Source organism: Malaclemys terrapin, chromosome 1, assembly GCF_027887155.1.
Source record: "Malaclemys terrapin pileata isolate rMalTer1 chromosome 1, rMalTer1.hap1, whole genome shotgun sequence".
NCBI lineage: Eukaryota > Metazoa > Chordata > Testudines > Emydidae > Malaclemys > Malaclemys terrapin.
The window spans coordinates 196,396,450-196,413,198 of record NC_071505.1 but is presented as its reverse complement, the minus strand read 5'-3'; the positions used below and the strand labels follow the sequence as shown (position 1 = coordinate 196,413,198).

At 40.3% G+C, this 16,749-nt stretch overlaps 1 protein-coding gene across 3 annotated transcripts in view; it reads right to left on the bottom strand.

Moving 5' to 3' along the window:
• The window catches only part of SLC37A1 (solute carrier family 37 member 1), a 59,505-nt gene extending 51,824 nt beyond the window's left edge, over positions 1-7,681 (bottom strand). Inside the window, exons 1-3 of one of the 3 annotated variants that reach the window (XM_054004940.1) lie at positions 7,625-7,681; positions 2,207-2,475; positions 131-212 (exon numbers count right to left, since the gene is read on the bottom strand). In XM_054004940.1, the coding sequence (XP_053860915.1) occupies positions 131-212; positions 2,207-2,262 (138 nt within the window). In that variant the 5' untranslated portion in view covers positions 2,263-2,475; positions 7,625-7,681. Of the gene's footprint in view, positions 1-130; positions 213-2,206; positions 2,476-4,290; positions 4,345-6,649; positions 6,757-7,624 lie in introns of those variants that run through there. The other 2 variants (XM_054004929.1, XM_054004951.1) reach the window with 2 other exon arrangements.
• Between the last annotated feature and the right edge of the window lie 9,068 nt (positions 7,682-16,749).

Below are 16,749 nucleotides of genomic sequence, written 5' to 3'. Positions count from 1 at the left end.
TACAGCATTGTGGGTTAAACTTTAACACGGTCTTTGAAAAAAAAAAAAAAAACCAACACACACAAAAGTATACTTCCCTGTTTGAGAAAATTAGGAGGCCATTTAAACAAAATGATTCATTGTTGCTTACCTTAACTATACTAATAGGTTTCCTTGACAAGTGGAAACTAGCATATAACAAAAAGGTAAGAACAAAAATGAAGGCCCTGCACCTGTAACAAAAGAAAAATCAGTATTTATTTTAATATTTCTAAGTGATTTCAATCACTAGGTTTATATTTACCACCATCTTACATAAAACAAAATATTTCAAAGTATTCTTCACATTTTTTTTCACTTCATGTTATCATAAACCCTGGAAGCTAAAGAGACTCTAAATTAACTCGAACTACTGTATATTATAAATTTGAGTATAAATTTGGGTATAAATTTGAGCAATTTCAATAGTTTCTATATTTAAGCCAGCATCAGAGCAAAACATCATTTTTGCACCTGTGACACCTTTACCCCCAGAGGTTCACAAACGAGGGTGTGGGGACTACTCGTTGTTCACAGAGCACATGGTGCTGGCTCTTCTCTCTTTCCAGTTGCTAATGCATATTAAAAGAGAAACAAAAGAAAAATAATGTTACTTATTTTCCTATTATTGCTTTTCCACATAAGCAATTGTAGTTGCCAAATGAATGTGATCTGATTGGAAATGTGAGAGTTGTGTTCCTATGACAATGAAATGTGATCCACCCTATAAAAAAGTTTGAGAATGCTTGCCTTTACACTGATGGTTTCATTCACATCTACTTTATAACGATTAGTGCAGTTTTTTAAATGGAGAAGAGTAGTTTGAAAGATTTGTTATACTATAGTAGATTCTTTTCCTACTTTGCTTACTAATACCTGTTACGTATACGGTCGGATAGATTATACAATGCTACATGCTGTATGTCTTCAGCTCAGCATCCTACATTACATCCGGTTGTCTGTCTGCATATATAAGCAAAAGCATGAACAAGTAGAATGTATCCATTTAAATCTCCAATAGATGTGTAAGTAGCCACAGCACACTGTAAATACCGTATACTTGGTATTGCGCCAAGACACATGGCCAACATGCCTCCTGCTGCAAAAACCACCACAGGATCCTTAGTGACCACAAGGGGGCAGGACTTCAGTTTTGGGTGTTGTCTAATGGATGGTACCTCCAGAAATACAGCAGACCCTAATGCTATTCAAAGGCATCAGTCAAGTACTGACTGAGAGGCAAACATACAAGTTACTGAATTGCTAACACATCCTCCTGCACAGGCATTTCCTGGATTTTCTTGGAGGTCTCTTATCTAAGAATTGACTATGTTTAACCCTGCTTAGCTTGTAGAACCAGCACAGCAGACTCTGCAAGTATGGCTACCCAAACACACCATCTGGGTTTTGGTATAACAACTTACATTGGGGTGTTCAGTTGTTATGCCCATTACTGAAGATTTCATTTAATAAACTGCAGTGACTCTTGCCTTGAAGCTCTGTTAGATGACGTGCATGATAAAAATCATTCAATTGGGAAGTACTGATTTCTTTCCTTTGTTACAGTAAATAAGTGATTTCAAGATAAGAGTAACAAATTCTCTCTCTCTCTCCCCCTCCCCTGAAAGCACAAAAAGAGCTGACAAGACCAAAACAGAATTAAAAAGTTGTCAAAAAAAGACTTCCAGATTTTAGTTTCCAAGGACAAATATAGTTATTAATTATTTATTTTACAGTAGCATCAACCAAGATCAAGATCTTATTGTGCGAGGCACTGTTACAAATAAAATTATGATATCATCCAGGAGAAGAAAGAAGATCTGGGTCCGGGATAAACAGATTGATTTTTTCAGAGACATAAACCAAGCAACTCAAAATAAAAGGCTGTGATTCACCTCCCGAAGCACATAACATGTGAAGTACTTATTCTCTAGCGTACAAAACTAATGGTGATGGAAATGTATTCCAAACCCCTATATCACTCTGTACTAGTGTCAAATCTCCTGATTAAAAAATCTTCAGCCATGCTCTTCATTTTGCAATTAAATCAACATTTTCTTTAACAAAGACTTGTTTTATATTCTAAGAAATAAAAAGTTAGAGAAACTGAGTCAAAGGAATAATCTTTCTCAGATAAAATCTGATATTGTCCAAGATGGATGTCTGTAAGATATACTTGAAAACTTACCACTGATCTCTTGTAAATAAAACGATGAAGCGAACTCCAGGGGGAAGTTGAGCCATTTACTTCACTGCCAGGATCTGGATTTTAGGTGACAAAATGCTATATTTGGAAAAGGATTGTCCTAGGGTCAGGCTTTTTATCAAAGATGCTCAGAATGTCGTGTAATTGCACTTTGTGGAACGGTTCTGAAGAGATGTCACACTAAGCAGATCTCCTTTTAGGTCTCCTCTTTGATATTTTCAGTCACTTTGAATGGCCAACTCTTCACTCAACTGTTTTAAAAAAAATGTTGAAAAGTTAGCGTTTTAATTATAGTTTTAATCAGTGATTCCCTCTTTCAATAATGTAAATAAACTGCTGCAACTTTATAGACATCAAAAATTTGGAGAAATAGCTTAAACCACTGAAAAAAATTACAAATTTCTAAAGGCTGCCTTTCTTACTTGTTGGTACCAAGCCTGAATAAGTTTTTCTTTAAGACGTCAGTACAGATAAAAGACTTCATTGAGGACGTGATCTAAAGGCCACTGAAGTCAATGGAAAGATCCCATTGATTTTATTGGATTTTGGTTCTGGTTCTGAGAGACTGCAAGGGGCAATTACCTACCAGGAAAAGATGTATTTTAAAACATCAGACGCACTCAAATTTCTGGTGCCATAGGGAACTTACCAATTCCTGGCCCAACGTAGTTGTTTTAGATCCTCTTCTCTAATAGGAAAAGGTGCACAATAACCTTTATGACAGGCACTGCATTGTGTACTAGTCGTGCTGCTACTTGGCATGTTTGGCTGAGGCTGATAAGTAATAAGACTGAGACTGACCTCCCTAGACGAGCAAAAGAATGTAAGCTAAAGAAAAATCTTATTCTGAAGTACACACTATTGCTAATAACTAGGACTTGTCTTAGGATAGGATTGTTAGGAGATGTCACATGGCAGCCAGAGGCATTGATTTGTGAGCTTTATTCCTTTAATCTTTATTCTCCTGTTTTAGCACAAATAGGAACTGTGCTTTTGCTCTTCCAAACAGCAGACAGTATTTAACACAGTAACGGTTGTATCAAAGCTGACCTTTCTAAAGCTAACCTAAATACCTCTATTTTAGATGTTTTGTTTTTAAGTCTTTGGGATGGAGAAATCTAATCACCCCCAGAATAATTGCACCTCTCACCATGAATTCACCATTAGCTTGCCATAGGTTTTTCTTGTTGCTGTACGCTTGCTCCCTTAGCTTCTCATCCTGACCCCAGTTTAACTTTTCCTTTCTTCATGAGTGAAATTCACGCGTGGTATGGACAGCCTACTCAAGGCCCCCTGGCCACATAATTTATACCCTGTACAGAGGGGTCTGCTGCTGAAGCAGCTATACAGGAATGCCCACACACCTCCTATATATAGTTCCATGATAGTCCCACATAGGTTGGTACGAAGGCCACAACAGGGCTCCAGCAGAACTCTGTGCCTCATATAACTGGTGCAGAAGGCAGAAATAATAGCTGCATGGAAAGTGTGGCACAGCACCCTGATGCTAGTTTGTAGGGACTGATTTCACCTTCTTATCCACCACCCACATAAAGCTACAAAACTCTGTTTTTATGAGCAGATCTCAGCCTAAGTTCTCAGTGAAAAAAATTTCAATTGTTTATTGTCAAGGCTGCTTCCCCACTTTGAACTTTAGGGTACAAATGTGGGGGCCTGCATGAAAACTTCTAAGCTTAACTACCAGCTTAGATCTGGTCTGCTGCCACCATTCCCAAGTGGATTCCCTTCCCTTGGAAGCCTTGAGAAACTCTTCACCAATTCCCTGGTGAATACAGATCCAAACCCCTTGGATCTAAAAACAAGGAAAAATCAATCAGGTTCTTAAAAAGAAGGCTTTTAATTAAAGAAAAAGGTAAAAATCATCTCTGTAAAATCTGTACGGAAAATAACTTTACAGGGTAATCAAACTTAAAGAGCTCAGAGGACCTCCCTCTAGCCTCAGGTTCAAAGTATAGCAAACAAAGATAAACACTCTAGTAAAAGGTACATTTACAAGTTGAGAAAACAAAGGAAAACTAACACGCCTTGCCTGGCTATTTACTTACAAGTTTGAAATAGGAGAGACTTGTTTAGAAAGATGGGGAGAACCTGGATTGATGTCTGGTCCCTCTCGGTCCCAAGAGCGAACAACAACCAACACAAAGAGCACAAACAAAAGCCTTCCCTCCTCCCTCCCCCTCCCAGATTTGAAAGTATCTTGTCCCCTTATTGGTCCTTTGGGTCAGGTGTCAGCCAGGTTACCTGAGCTTCTTAACCCTTTACAGGGAAAAGGATTTTGGAGTCTCTGGCCAGGAGGGATTTTATGGCACTGTACACAGGAGAGCTGTTACCCTTCCCTTTATAGTTATGACATTTATCATCACGTCCATCCACCCAACCACCCACAAGTTCACCAGATGTCTGAAGTGGTTTAAAAAAAAAGAAAGAAAGAAAATGAGAATCTGTGACAAGAGTGACAAAGATGTAGCCATAGCAACAACAGTTATATTCATTCTATGACAGCATGTGATCATTAAGTATTAATATTAGTTTAATTTTTGGAAGGGACAGTAGTATGTTACAGAGGCAATGGCAAGTATACAAGGTAACTTACGGATGAATCATTTTCTTTTTTTATTAAAGCAAGTGTAAATATACAAATCAGAAAAAAAAAAACATGTTAACTTGTTTCCTAGTCTTTTGTTTTCAGTAACACTAAAGACCTAATTTTCTAACCTAAAAGAAGCAACTGAATAGCAGGAAAAGGGCACCTCAAGCATGGTAGATAAATGCAAAGCTGACCCTAGACCAAATGGCACCCCAGGCAAGGAACATCTTTGGTGCCCCCCACTCCATTTGTTAAACTTTTGAATATCTTATTTTTTATTGCATTTGTTGCTTATTTCATGACTTTGATGCACGATTTGCATGTATGATTTAACCCTGTCATATAAGATGATAAATTTGCATGCTAGGATCTGTAAATCTGTGAGCCCAGTGCCATCCCAAGCCCTGCACCCCAGGCAGTCACCTGGATCACCTGCCCCTAAATCCGGCCTTGGATAAATGAATACCTTACCATCTCCTCATTCTATTACAGCGTTGTGGAAGGCACGCTAGAATTAACTTTGAAATGGTATTTGCATTCTAAGGGTTAGATTGTGCCTTTAGGCAAAGCATTGAACTAGGGTTGTGCATACACTGCATCATCTCCAAAGGCACTGTGCATTACAGGCATCTGAAGCATAATTCCCCACTCTGCTTCCTCCTTGCTCCATGAAGGTATAGTAATTTGCTGCTGGCCTATACCAGCCACAAATTGCAGTAGCCCTCAACACTGGCCTAAGCTGTGCTGCCCAGTGCATTGGGGGATCAGAGAGAAGGTTCTGCCCACTCCCACCTACTCTGGGAGAAATAGAGTAAGCAGGTATGCAGCACCCACTTACCTCTGAATGCTTGGGCCCAAGGTCCTGATAGACCATGCAGAGATGTAAGTAGTTTTTCGCTCCCTGAAGCAAACACGAAGTCCAAAATCTAGCCCTAAACTGCTATTTTCATTAGTTTATAAACTCTTTTAATAAACAAATGAGGCATATGGGTACCCAAGATGCTTTGTTTTAACTCATAAGGGATTTCAAAACAAAAACCCTAAAAAACAAAACCTTCAGGAATAGCAACATAGCTTGTATTGGTCTGAGATGACCAGTAAAGCTGAAATGTTGCATTGGTGACAACTTCCCAGTCTCCCAAAGTGTCAACATGATGAATCAACAACATGGTATTTAAATATGAATAGTCATTATTGGCTGCATAATGATTACTCCAAGAGCATTTTGACAACAGAGGAAAGAGAGAATCTAAGTTTCTCTTTTTTAACAGGTGGGGGAACTTCCTGGTCTTTATGAAAAATCTACATCCTGGAAAGTTTGGTTACACATTGCAGATCCGTTTCACATTCAACACCATCCAGAGCAGAGTTTCTCTCTAAGTTTCATCATTGCTTTAGTGTTGCTTGTCCAAGACACTGTGCCTTAAATTATATAAACACACCCAATTACTATCTTCCCTTTTCAAGACAAATACAGGTTTCTTGTAAAACAATCTGTTGCATAAATGCTGCCTGTAAATTCACCTCATACTGTGGTTATCTGATCAGAAACTTCCTGCTTGGGACCTGCAGCTAGTAGATTCTAACAACTCTTTCAACCCACATGAGACAAATTATTTCTGATCACGCCACTAGCTTCCATCAAATTTCAAGCCCTACCAGACAGCCAGACATTCAACTGACGGTCAGCTTGGGAAAATGAAGCAGGAAAGATGATTCACCCTCAACCCCCCATGCCTAGGGGAAATGAGGATGTCAGCTGATGGAAGACGTTCTGTTTCACCCCTACAGATTAATTCCCTTACCACAAAACGTACCCGTGCGAATAGTCTAGTCTCACTGAAGCCAATGGAACTACTCATGCAAGAATGTGCCGGACTGGGATCATCTTGTGTACAACCTCTTCCACGCAAACTGTGTATCTTCAAGAGGCTTTATAGAGTGAAGCAGCGGTACAGTTAATAAGTAAGGCGGGGAGGGGGAGAAGGAGGGCAACCAAAAATAAAGACACCCTCCCCCCTTCTGTTTGATAAATTAGCACAAAGCTGTAACTCTGCCTCCCTTGGCCGTGCCACTCAAACCCTCCCTTTCATGCATAGGTGGAGATACTTATTCCCAGGCGGCGGCAGCTGGTGCATCTCCCTAACGAGCAGTACTCCTCCCCAGCTAGCCCCCCAGAGCCCGAGACTCCCCTTCCCAGCAGCCCCCTTCCCCTCCCATTGTTCCAGTTTAGGCGCAGACAGACCCTAGCACAAGAGCTCACCAGAAAATCGCGCCTAGAGATCATCGAGGGCTCTCTCAGTGCACTGCCTCAGCGCAGCATTGGTTGATGTTTCCTTGCTGCTTGGATACTTCCTGGTTAGCTGACCTGCAGGCGTGGCTCCCTCTTGTTTCATTCATGCTCAGCCGGTCCTAGCTTTCGATGTGCTATAGAAGAACCTGTTTGCCGGGCGCGCCTCCCCCCACCTCGCCCCTCTGATAAGGAAGCAGCGCCACATGCAATGCAGGAAGAAGCAAGCTGCACAATGTGCTCAGTGCACAGAGAAGAAGCTACAGTACGTGGGAGACACAGCTCCTTCCCGTTATACACGTAACCTGTCCCGTGGATCACTCAGCAGCGCTTCAGACTCGGCGTGGTTAGTCGCCCACATATGCAGCGTGCTGCAGAACCGTAGACATTTAATTCCAAAACAGTTTTGTTTCAATTCTTACAAATAATTTCTGGTTAAAAGGCAAAACTGTCAGGTCACCGGTTTGGGCACACATTTTAAGTTTTGTAAACATCGTCCTACCTGAAATGCACTGTAGATGAAAACCCTCAAGTTCAATGGAAAAGAAAAAACGTTCTCCCGGCTTGTTCGATACACAATTGCAGCAACATTGTGCTACTTTCAGTAGAATCTGAAAGCGAAACTGACTAGAAACAAGAGTGAAAGTGATTGGTGTATTTTTATTGGACAAGCCAAGAGAGGCAAACAAATATAAAATGATGGAAAGTAGGGTTCTGCTCCAGAAATGAGTCCCCCCTGGGTGGAGACTGTCTGGACCTTAGTTATCATAGAATCATAGAATATCAGGGTTGGAAGGGACCTCAGGAGGTCATCTAGTCCAACCACCTGCTCAAAGCAGGACCAATTCCCAACTAAATCATCCCAGCCAGGGCTATGTCAAGCCTAACCTTAAAAACAACCACCTCCCTAGGTAACCCATTCCAGTGCTTCACCACTCTCCTAGTGAAAAAGTTTTTCCTAATATCCAACCTAAACCTCCCTCACTGCAACTTGAGACCATTACTCCTTGTTCTGTCATCTGCTACCACTGAGAACAGTCTAGATCCATCCTCCTTGGAACCCCCTTTCAGGTAGTTGAAAGCAGCTATCAAATCCCTTCTCGGTCTTCTCTTCTGCAGACTAAATAATCCCAGTTCCCTCAGCCGCTCCTCATAAGTCATGTGCTCCAGCCCCCTAATCATTTTTGTTGCCCTCTGCTGGACTCTTTCCAATTTTTCCACATCCTTCTTGTAGTGTGGGGCCCAAAAAGGGACACAGTACTCCATATGAGGTCTCACCAATGTCGAATAGAGGGGAATGATCATGTCCCTCGATCTGCTGTCAATGCCCCTACTTATACAGCCCAAAATGCCATTAGCCTTCTTGGCAACAAGGGCACTCTGTTGACTCATATCCAGCTTCTCATCCACTGTAACCCCTAGGTTATATTCCTAAACTTTTGTTTTAATCAACAAAAGATATTATTTGTAAGGGTTTAAAAAAAACCACCATGAGTTTTAACCTGACACTTTTAATTTGTGCATTCAGGATTTTTTTGTTTTACTATATAGTTCCTACTTATCAAATGTCATCAGTTTGATATGTGGTACAGTCTTTGGCCCTGATCCTTCAAAAACTTATGCAGGTGTTTAACTTTATGCAATCTGAGGAGTCCCATTGAATTCAATAAGGCTATTCTCCTAGTACTGCCATCTCAAATGTTCAAAAATTATGAGGCAGATTCATGAAACTGGCTTAAAAATCATGATTAAAAATGAATATTGGGTTCTTTTTGTTTGCCATCTGGTTTGTGCATTTGCGTCACATTTTAAAACTTCTAAATAACCATGAAGGCTAGAAATTTACATTTTTAAAAGCAATGAAAGCTGAACTGCTCATGTATATACTTGATTCCTGTCGCTGGGCTTAAATAAAAATACTAAATATTGCTAGACTTGTGATAACATTGTGGGAGTGGGTTAGGGTGACCAGATGAGGGAAAGAAAAAATCGGGACACGTGGCGGGGGAGCAAAAAAAAAAAAAAAAAAAAAAGCCAAATCAGTCCCTGCAGGCGGAGAGAAAAAAAAAAAAAAGCGCTGCCAGCGGCTATCGGGACAATTTTATCCAGACGTCTGGTCACCCTAGAGTGGGTAACACTGCTCACCATGCACAAAGAACATGTCTGAGACGTTTCAGGATCAGACTCTTTGTCAAGAGACTAGGTCCTACATTTACAGGAAGATGGACTTAATCTAATTCCCTTCCCCCCGGCTCTAATTTGTACAAACCCTTATTTCAGTTATGTTTTTAAGAATCTGTTTATTTTATTCAGTACCCAGTAACGTAAACAGTTATGGAGTAGTAGCTTTAATTATCCTCTACAGCACAGACAGTTTCTATTTTGTATAATGTAATATCCTTGGCTCCAGCAGGCTGCTTACAAAATGTCTCACAGCTCTCTCTGGAAAGTTATGCTTCATTTCATTTTCTCCCTTGTACTGCCTATCCCAGCTTTCACAGTTAAACAAACTCATTAGCTCCTAACATGATTTTACTTATGCCTGATCCTGCAAACATACATGCTCAACTTCACTACCATGGGTAGGCCCATTCATTTCAATGGGACTATTCAAAGTAATAAAGTTAAACGTGGTGTTTGCAGAATTGGATCCTTGGCATTACATTGAAGCTTAGTAAAATTACACTAGATAGTTGTGATCTTGGGTAGCCGTTGTGCAGCTTGCTTTTTCTGACAGTTGACAATAGTGGCCATTGTCATTATATAAACACCTTCAGAAAGAGATTTTTGAATTCAGTTTCCAAAGACAGTCCTTTATGTGGTGTCTAAAGGAATAGCTCCACTATATAAGCTATTGGAGAGAGTTGTTTTATATAACTAGGCCCACAATATTCCAGTACAGGCCCAAACAAATATTTCATTTGCTTTCCCACTTTAGAGACAGCCCTTGACTTCCTCCTCCAAGCAGAGTTGTTGGCATTCACAACTATTCAAGTTGGGGGGAAAAAATGATCCCTGCCTTGGAAGCTAAAGTGTTGTCCTGGATTATGATCAATCTTATCCTCAAAGTAGAACATTTCTGGTTCACAGGTAATCCAGTAATTTCGGACCAATTTCAGAAAAACAAACACTCCTACTCTGTATGTTAAATGTTTAGTTTTGGCACAACTAGTAGAGAGGAATGTCATACAGTATGGGCTAAATTGTGACTTTATCACAAACCCTGGCAGTACATAGTTGCCCAGTCACAATATGGCCCCTTGTTCCCTCATTACTCCAGAGAAGAAATGATCTGCCTCAGCCTGATGCCTGACAGGGACTACATCCCCCTTCACAGTAGCTCAGCAATGCTGGCTGGCTCATTGGAGGTGGAGCTAAAGCTCTATTCACTCCCCATCTGTGCAACAAGTGGGGAACCAGGGCCTCAAGGAAGTTGCTCTATCCCTACACTGCTACTCACTATATGTGTAATCCTTACAGGGGAAGGCAATTTATGCCCCCTTCTTCCACTGTTGAGGAGCATTGGGTAAATTGCCCAATATGAAAAAACTTGATATGTGGCTGGGGAGGAAACATCAGCTATATTCTAGTAATAACTACAGCACAGACAATGCAGGGAAGCATGACATTATTGAGCTATTGATGGGAGCCATCAGTCTGGGCTGCTTCTTTATCAATATGCTGATTTTTTAAAAAAATTTCTATTTTATGGACCGTTTAACAGAGAGAAAAATAGAAAGAGGGTGCCCTCCTATGAAACACAATTTACATAATTTGAATAATGCCATTGCCCTTTTCTGCCAGCACCAGAAGACACTCAGGCAATGTTTACTCTGACTGACGTAAAAAGTGAAGATTTGCACTCTTTGCAGCAGAACGGTTAGATACCCTAAAGTAACATTTGTTTATATGCAAAACTACTCAACATAAATTATATTCTTACCATTACATGCACAGCCTCTTGTCTTTTTTAAGTCTGTTTTGACCAGGTTATGTTATCTGATGCCTACTCTCCTAAAGTACATAAGCTTGATTTGATAACATCCAGTCCCTGATTGCAAACATCTCCTTAAAATAAATAAACCAACAAATAAATAATAACAATTCTCCTCTTAAAGCTGAAAATGCTGCTCTTATTAAGATCAAATAAAAATCTCTTCCAGACTGTTCTTCTCTAACACCAGAAACCACTGCTGCATTTAGCACAGCTGCCAGCAGCTAAACTTGCCAAAAGCCAGCAAGTAAGCAAGAACACATATAAAGAGTGACAGGAGTCTGTGCCTGCCAGTTACACAAGAGAACAGTGGCAGGGAGAATCAGAAGGTCAGCCTCCAGCCTGAGATGCAGATAGTGATATGGCCAGGAGAAAAGGATTAAAAAAAAACATTGAGAGGAGAATACATAATCCAGAGCACCATGCAAAATAATTGTTGGGTTTTGATGACGTTTTCTTTATAGGAGGTACGTATGAGGATGTCAGTATGTTGTTGGGTTGATTATACAAACCATTTCCTTTCTTGCTACGCCTGTTCCAGCATTCACATTGCCAAAAAATAAAAAAGTTTGTGCTTATCTCCAAAAACAAACAGTTATTATGCTCTGTATATTGACATATCCTTGACTACATCCCTACTGACATCACAACCTGAAAAAGTACTCCAATTTCCTGGGTAAAAAGTCAGTTTAATTTGTACAGAACTAAGGTGTACTCTTAACTCCTTAAAGCTCTGACTCAGCAAAGTACTTAAGTTCATGACTTGAAGTCAATGGGAGTTAAGCATATTTTCTAATGCTTTGCTGAATTAGGATGCTTTGTTGAATTGGGGCCTTAATACAGAAATTGCAGCCTGTAGCCACATATAGCATTTAGATGTACACAGCTGGTTTCCCTCCCAGTATGTTATATTGCATGATCTCATTTTCATGTCTTATGATTAGCCTTTTATGTACATGCAGACAGTTTCAGAAGCTCAAAAAAGCTAATGCCTTCTCTAGCTAATAATGGGTTACTATTTCCAAAGAAGTAGCAGTATTCCGGGCACTGGTACAACTATTGGTCTTCATTTGTTTTTATTAATTTTAACAGCCTTTGTCTCCCCAACAGAGGACATGGGATATTATATGAACAATTTACATCAAAATTGGGGCCAGTCCAGATATAACCAGCCATCAAACCTCGGCAAAGGAAAAAAAAATCCAAAAGGAAGAGCTGGTAACAAAAGGGAGGGGGAAAATAGCTATAGGTGCAGTGGATTTATATCTGGATTTATATCCTCTTAAGACAGCCAACAAAAAACTCTGGTCATCCTTAGGAAGGGAGTTCAACAGGCAGTTCCAGAACCAAGACATTTCTGTTCCAGCCTGATTGAGATGGCACCTCTGACCTAAAGGTGTGGTCCAAAGCCCACTGAAGTCAATGGGAGTCTTTCCATTGACTTCCATAGGCACTAAATGAGACTCACACAGCAAAGACAAGATGGCCAATTTCACTTGCTTTGGAGGAGCACAGGGAGTGAGGCTGACCTATTGCCGTGCTCTGGACAAACTTCTGATAGTGTCTCTACTTTTAATCGCTTTTACAGGGAAAGGCTTTGGGCACACTTACAACCAGTGTAACGGCACTATCAGAACATTTTCAACAAATATTTCTGTTATGACCAGAGTAAATATTTCTCTAATCCTCAATAAATAAAGATTTCATCTGTGGCTGCTTTATCCAAAGAACTAAAAGCCTCCCGTTGAAGTAAAAATTGCAAGTCAGAAATGTTTTTGTAAAAAAAAAAAAAAAAAAAAAATGTATGGCAAACTCTTGTGCATTTATAACTACAGTTGTGCCAGGACTGGAATGCCAGATTTAAAACCACCTAGATCTTGGGGAAGTCTGAATCTGGATTCATTTGGATATCAGAGCATAGGGGAAACACAAGCCTACTCTGCATTACCAATCTTGGAGAAAGGCATCTGTTGCTTGTGCATGTTGTGCTCTCATAACTGAGCAAATAGCACATATATTAAGGGAATACTTTTAAGAGGGCAGGAAGCAATTACTCTCCTTAGATAAGGATGGATAAGATAAGAATCCAGTTAAACAGCAGCAGAGAAAATCACGTTAAATATTAAGAAAACCTATAACTACTGGAATGATTAGGCAATAGAACACACTATTGTGGATGGGTGTGGAAGTGCCGTCATGAGTGCTATTTAAGGATAGATCTGACCCCTATAATAATGACTCATAGCATGCTTGGTGAGTCACACACAAATCTCTTGTTCCAATCAGACAAATGAGGTCAGCTGCCTCTGTGCCATTATCCTTCTCTTACTGGACCCTTGTGGAGGTTTCCCACGGGCAGTCTCAGAAAAGTTGCTCTAGCACCAGGCTTTTCTATGGAGCCCCTCCCAGTAAAGGAACCATCTTGAGTGTTGTTTCTTGGGGCATTAGGTGTCAGAGAAAGACCTGGGCAGAGCTGCTCCATTTGATCCATTCTACTAGGAATCAGTAGCTCCTATAGTGAGTATAGAGGGCACTTGTCTCCTGCAGATCCCAGATTGAGACGGGAGGTGGAATCACAAATATTCCATAGTGGGGCAGACCTCACCTCTCTGTGAAACAACTTGAGCAGAATTCCATAAAGGAATCCATGAGGAATTGTTCTCTCCTTTAGTCCTCTCCCGCATTTTCTAACATGGGTACGATTGAGCTAGCCCAGTTCAATCAATGCTGCCATGTGGCAGGAGGTCCCTCCCAACCCATATAATCCTTGATTTGGAAAATCCATGACTCTAGGTTACCTTGACAGGGCCACAAGTTCTAGATCCTTCATCAATCCTTTCTTAAAGCATCTGGAAAATAAACTAATTCTCATCTGACCCCTGCCCACAGAAAGAGTACCAACAATACGTTAAGAATTCTGAAATTTTTAAAAAAGGATTGTTTTTCTTTTAACTTTACTATAAATGCAGCGTGCAAGTCAACATATTGCCAATCTTATGTCCCATCTGATCCCCCTCCCACAAAAGTCTGGATGACAACAATGCACAAATTGAGAGAAAATGAGAGAAGGAAAGGAATCTCAAACTGCATAGACACCTGTTATAGAAGTGTTGGGGAAGAGTTCATAAGGTTAAGGTTAAGTTCATAAGGTTTTTCCTTTAAATGGCATTTGGTGTGTCATTTTCTTTCTCGTCCCCTCCCAAATATTGGAAGGGGAAACTCTCCTTTTTATATAAAAGTTAAGGGGAAAATACTTTTCTTAAGAATGGGATATTCAAAGTCAGCTGTAAGGTTTGAGGAGTTCTGGAGTAGGTATTACCACTCCCTTGGGTCTGCAATAGAAGCTGAGCAGGGTTGCATTAGCTGAGGAGTAATGAAGTGCTGCCAGTATTTCAAGAATGGCTTCCTCCATATTTTTTGTCCTTAGGCTGTGACAAACTATGTCTCAGGAGCATCTATGTTTGCAGGGTGTGGGGAAGGAAGGACTAGATAAGCCATTCATTTGTTTTCATGTATAAAACAAACTTTTTTCATAGCCATAAACACAGAGGGATACATACAGATATGTTAAGCAGCTCCACTTTTGCTGGAAGGGTTATACTTTGTTCATGAGTATAATATACTCTGTATTAAGAGTTAACTTATGTAATTTGAAGAGGGGTGGATGTGAAGACCTGGTAAAAGATCTGGGAGTATTCTTTTCTACGATTTTTCTTAAAATACCTGGTCCATTCCAAAGGAAACAAATTTGATATTCAGGGCCCTTATTCTGCCCCCACTGAAGTCAATAGAAAAAAATCTCATTGACTTCAATGGTTCAGGAATGAGCCCCAGAAATAAGTCTACTCTGGCAATGATAATTTAATTGTATCCAGAGCAGAGACGAGCTCTGTTGGAATCAGAGAAATCACCTCAACTTTCATCTTAAATTGGTGACAGGATTCTAAAAAGGGTTCCAGAGAGCAATCTCAGTGCTTAGTAGGATGACCAGACAGCAAATGTGAAAAATCGGGACAGGAGGTGGCAGGTAATAGGAACCTATATAAGAAAAAGACCCCAAAATTGGGACTGTCCCTATAAAATCAGGACATCTGGTCACCCTAGTGTCTAGGTAGTGAAAAACTGCTATAGTTCACAGATGTACTGCTGCTGGAGGAGGGATGAAAGCATATGGAGAAGGGTCTAAAATGGAGCACTCTTTAAGGGCTGGAAGTCTGGAGTGCACTTGGTTGGCTTAACTGAGAGGATAAAAGCACATGAGGTTCTTCAACAACTTGTGATTCTAAATGCCAATATAAGAAACTGTGAAGCTGTCACAGACCACAGTTGAGTGCCCCATCTCAGCCACACACTAGACTACTGTGAGGGAACTCAGTCACTGGTCCCTGGAATTTTAAGACTCTGGACCCTGAACGGAGCCCAGACCCTGGGTCCCTCTCTCTGTCTAGCACCCCTCTGGAATTCCAGTTCAAGATAGAGGTCACAAGACAGTAGGAAGGTAATGACCAGCCTTACAATCAAAATGGAGTTTGCAGTCTCATACAGACATATAGAGAGCTCATAATCTCAAACAGAATTCACAAATTGTACAGACAAATTCCCCAATCATCACAGAGGTGTTATCAGGGGGAAGGAAGGAGGAGATAAGAAAAGGAGGTGGCTATGTTTAGTGTTGGCAAGCAGATGTCAAATTCTGAAAGTAGTAAGAAACTGGAATAGAGTAGTTTGTATACTATACAGTTATTAAGAAATAACTGTACAGACCCCCTCATCCAGACACAGGGGATTTGCATAAGTGAGAAATAGTCATACAATTATGACTTAATAAGTGTACAGCTTCCTTTGCTCTGACAGTTGGGGAAATTTGATTTCAATATTGTTAAATATCTCAAAACAGGATGTTCCCTCAGATTAATAACCATGCACGAAAAAGCCAAAGGACAAGGAGTTTGTTAACCAAGTACACAGTTATTTGAGGTCAATATTAAGCAACATTGAACTGCTTTTTAATAAAATGTCTTCTCCCTCCTCACCTTTGTTCCCTGGGAAATAAAATCATTATATATATGCCATATAATAAGAATACCTAGCTCTTATTGAGCACTTTTCATCAGCAGATTTCAAAACACTTTACAAAGGAAGATCAGCATTATTACCCCCATTTCACAAATGGGGAAATGGGGGCACGGGGAGGGGAAGTGACTTTCCACCCAGTAGGTCAGTGGCAGAGCACTAAGAAGTGCCATGTTTCCACATACTGAATGTATAGATTCCTGTGTAAACTAATGTGAAAAAAACATTTCTTTGCACATGTTGCAGTCCACGCATAGGAAACGGATATTAAAAATACTACATACTATCACAAAACATCTCTCCATATGGGGTACCATGATTGGCTGATGTGAACACACTGTTCTGATTAGCTACTGTGCTCAGTGCTCCAGTTCCTTATGACAACAGCCAGCACTACTCCCTGTTACCAACTCAGTTTTAGCTATCTCAATATCAGCCCATTATCTTCCTTACCTTTGAAGCGGGGAATCCTCATCACTCCCTACATTGGTTTGACACCAATAATTAGGTGAGGGTGATCAAATAGTTAGAAGTTGAAGTGGTTGTGCTTGTTTTGGGTA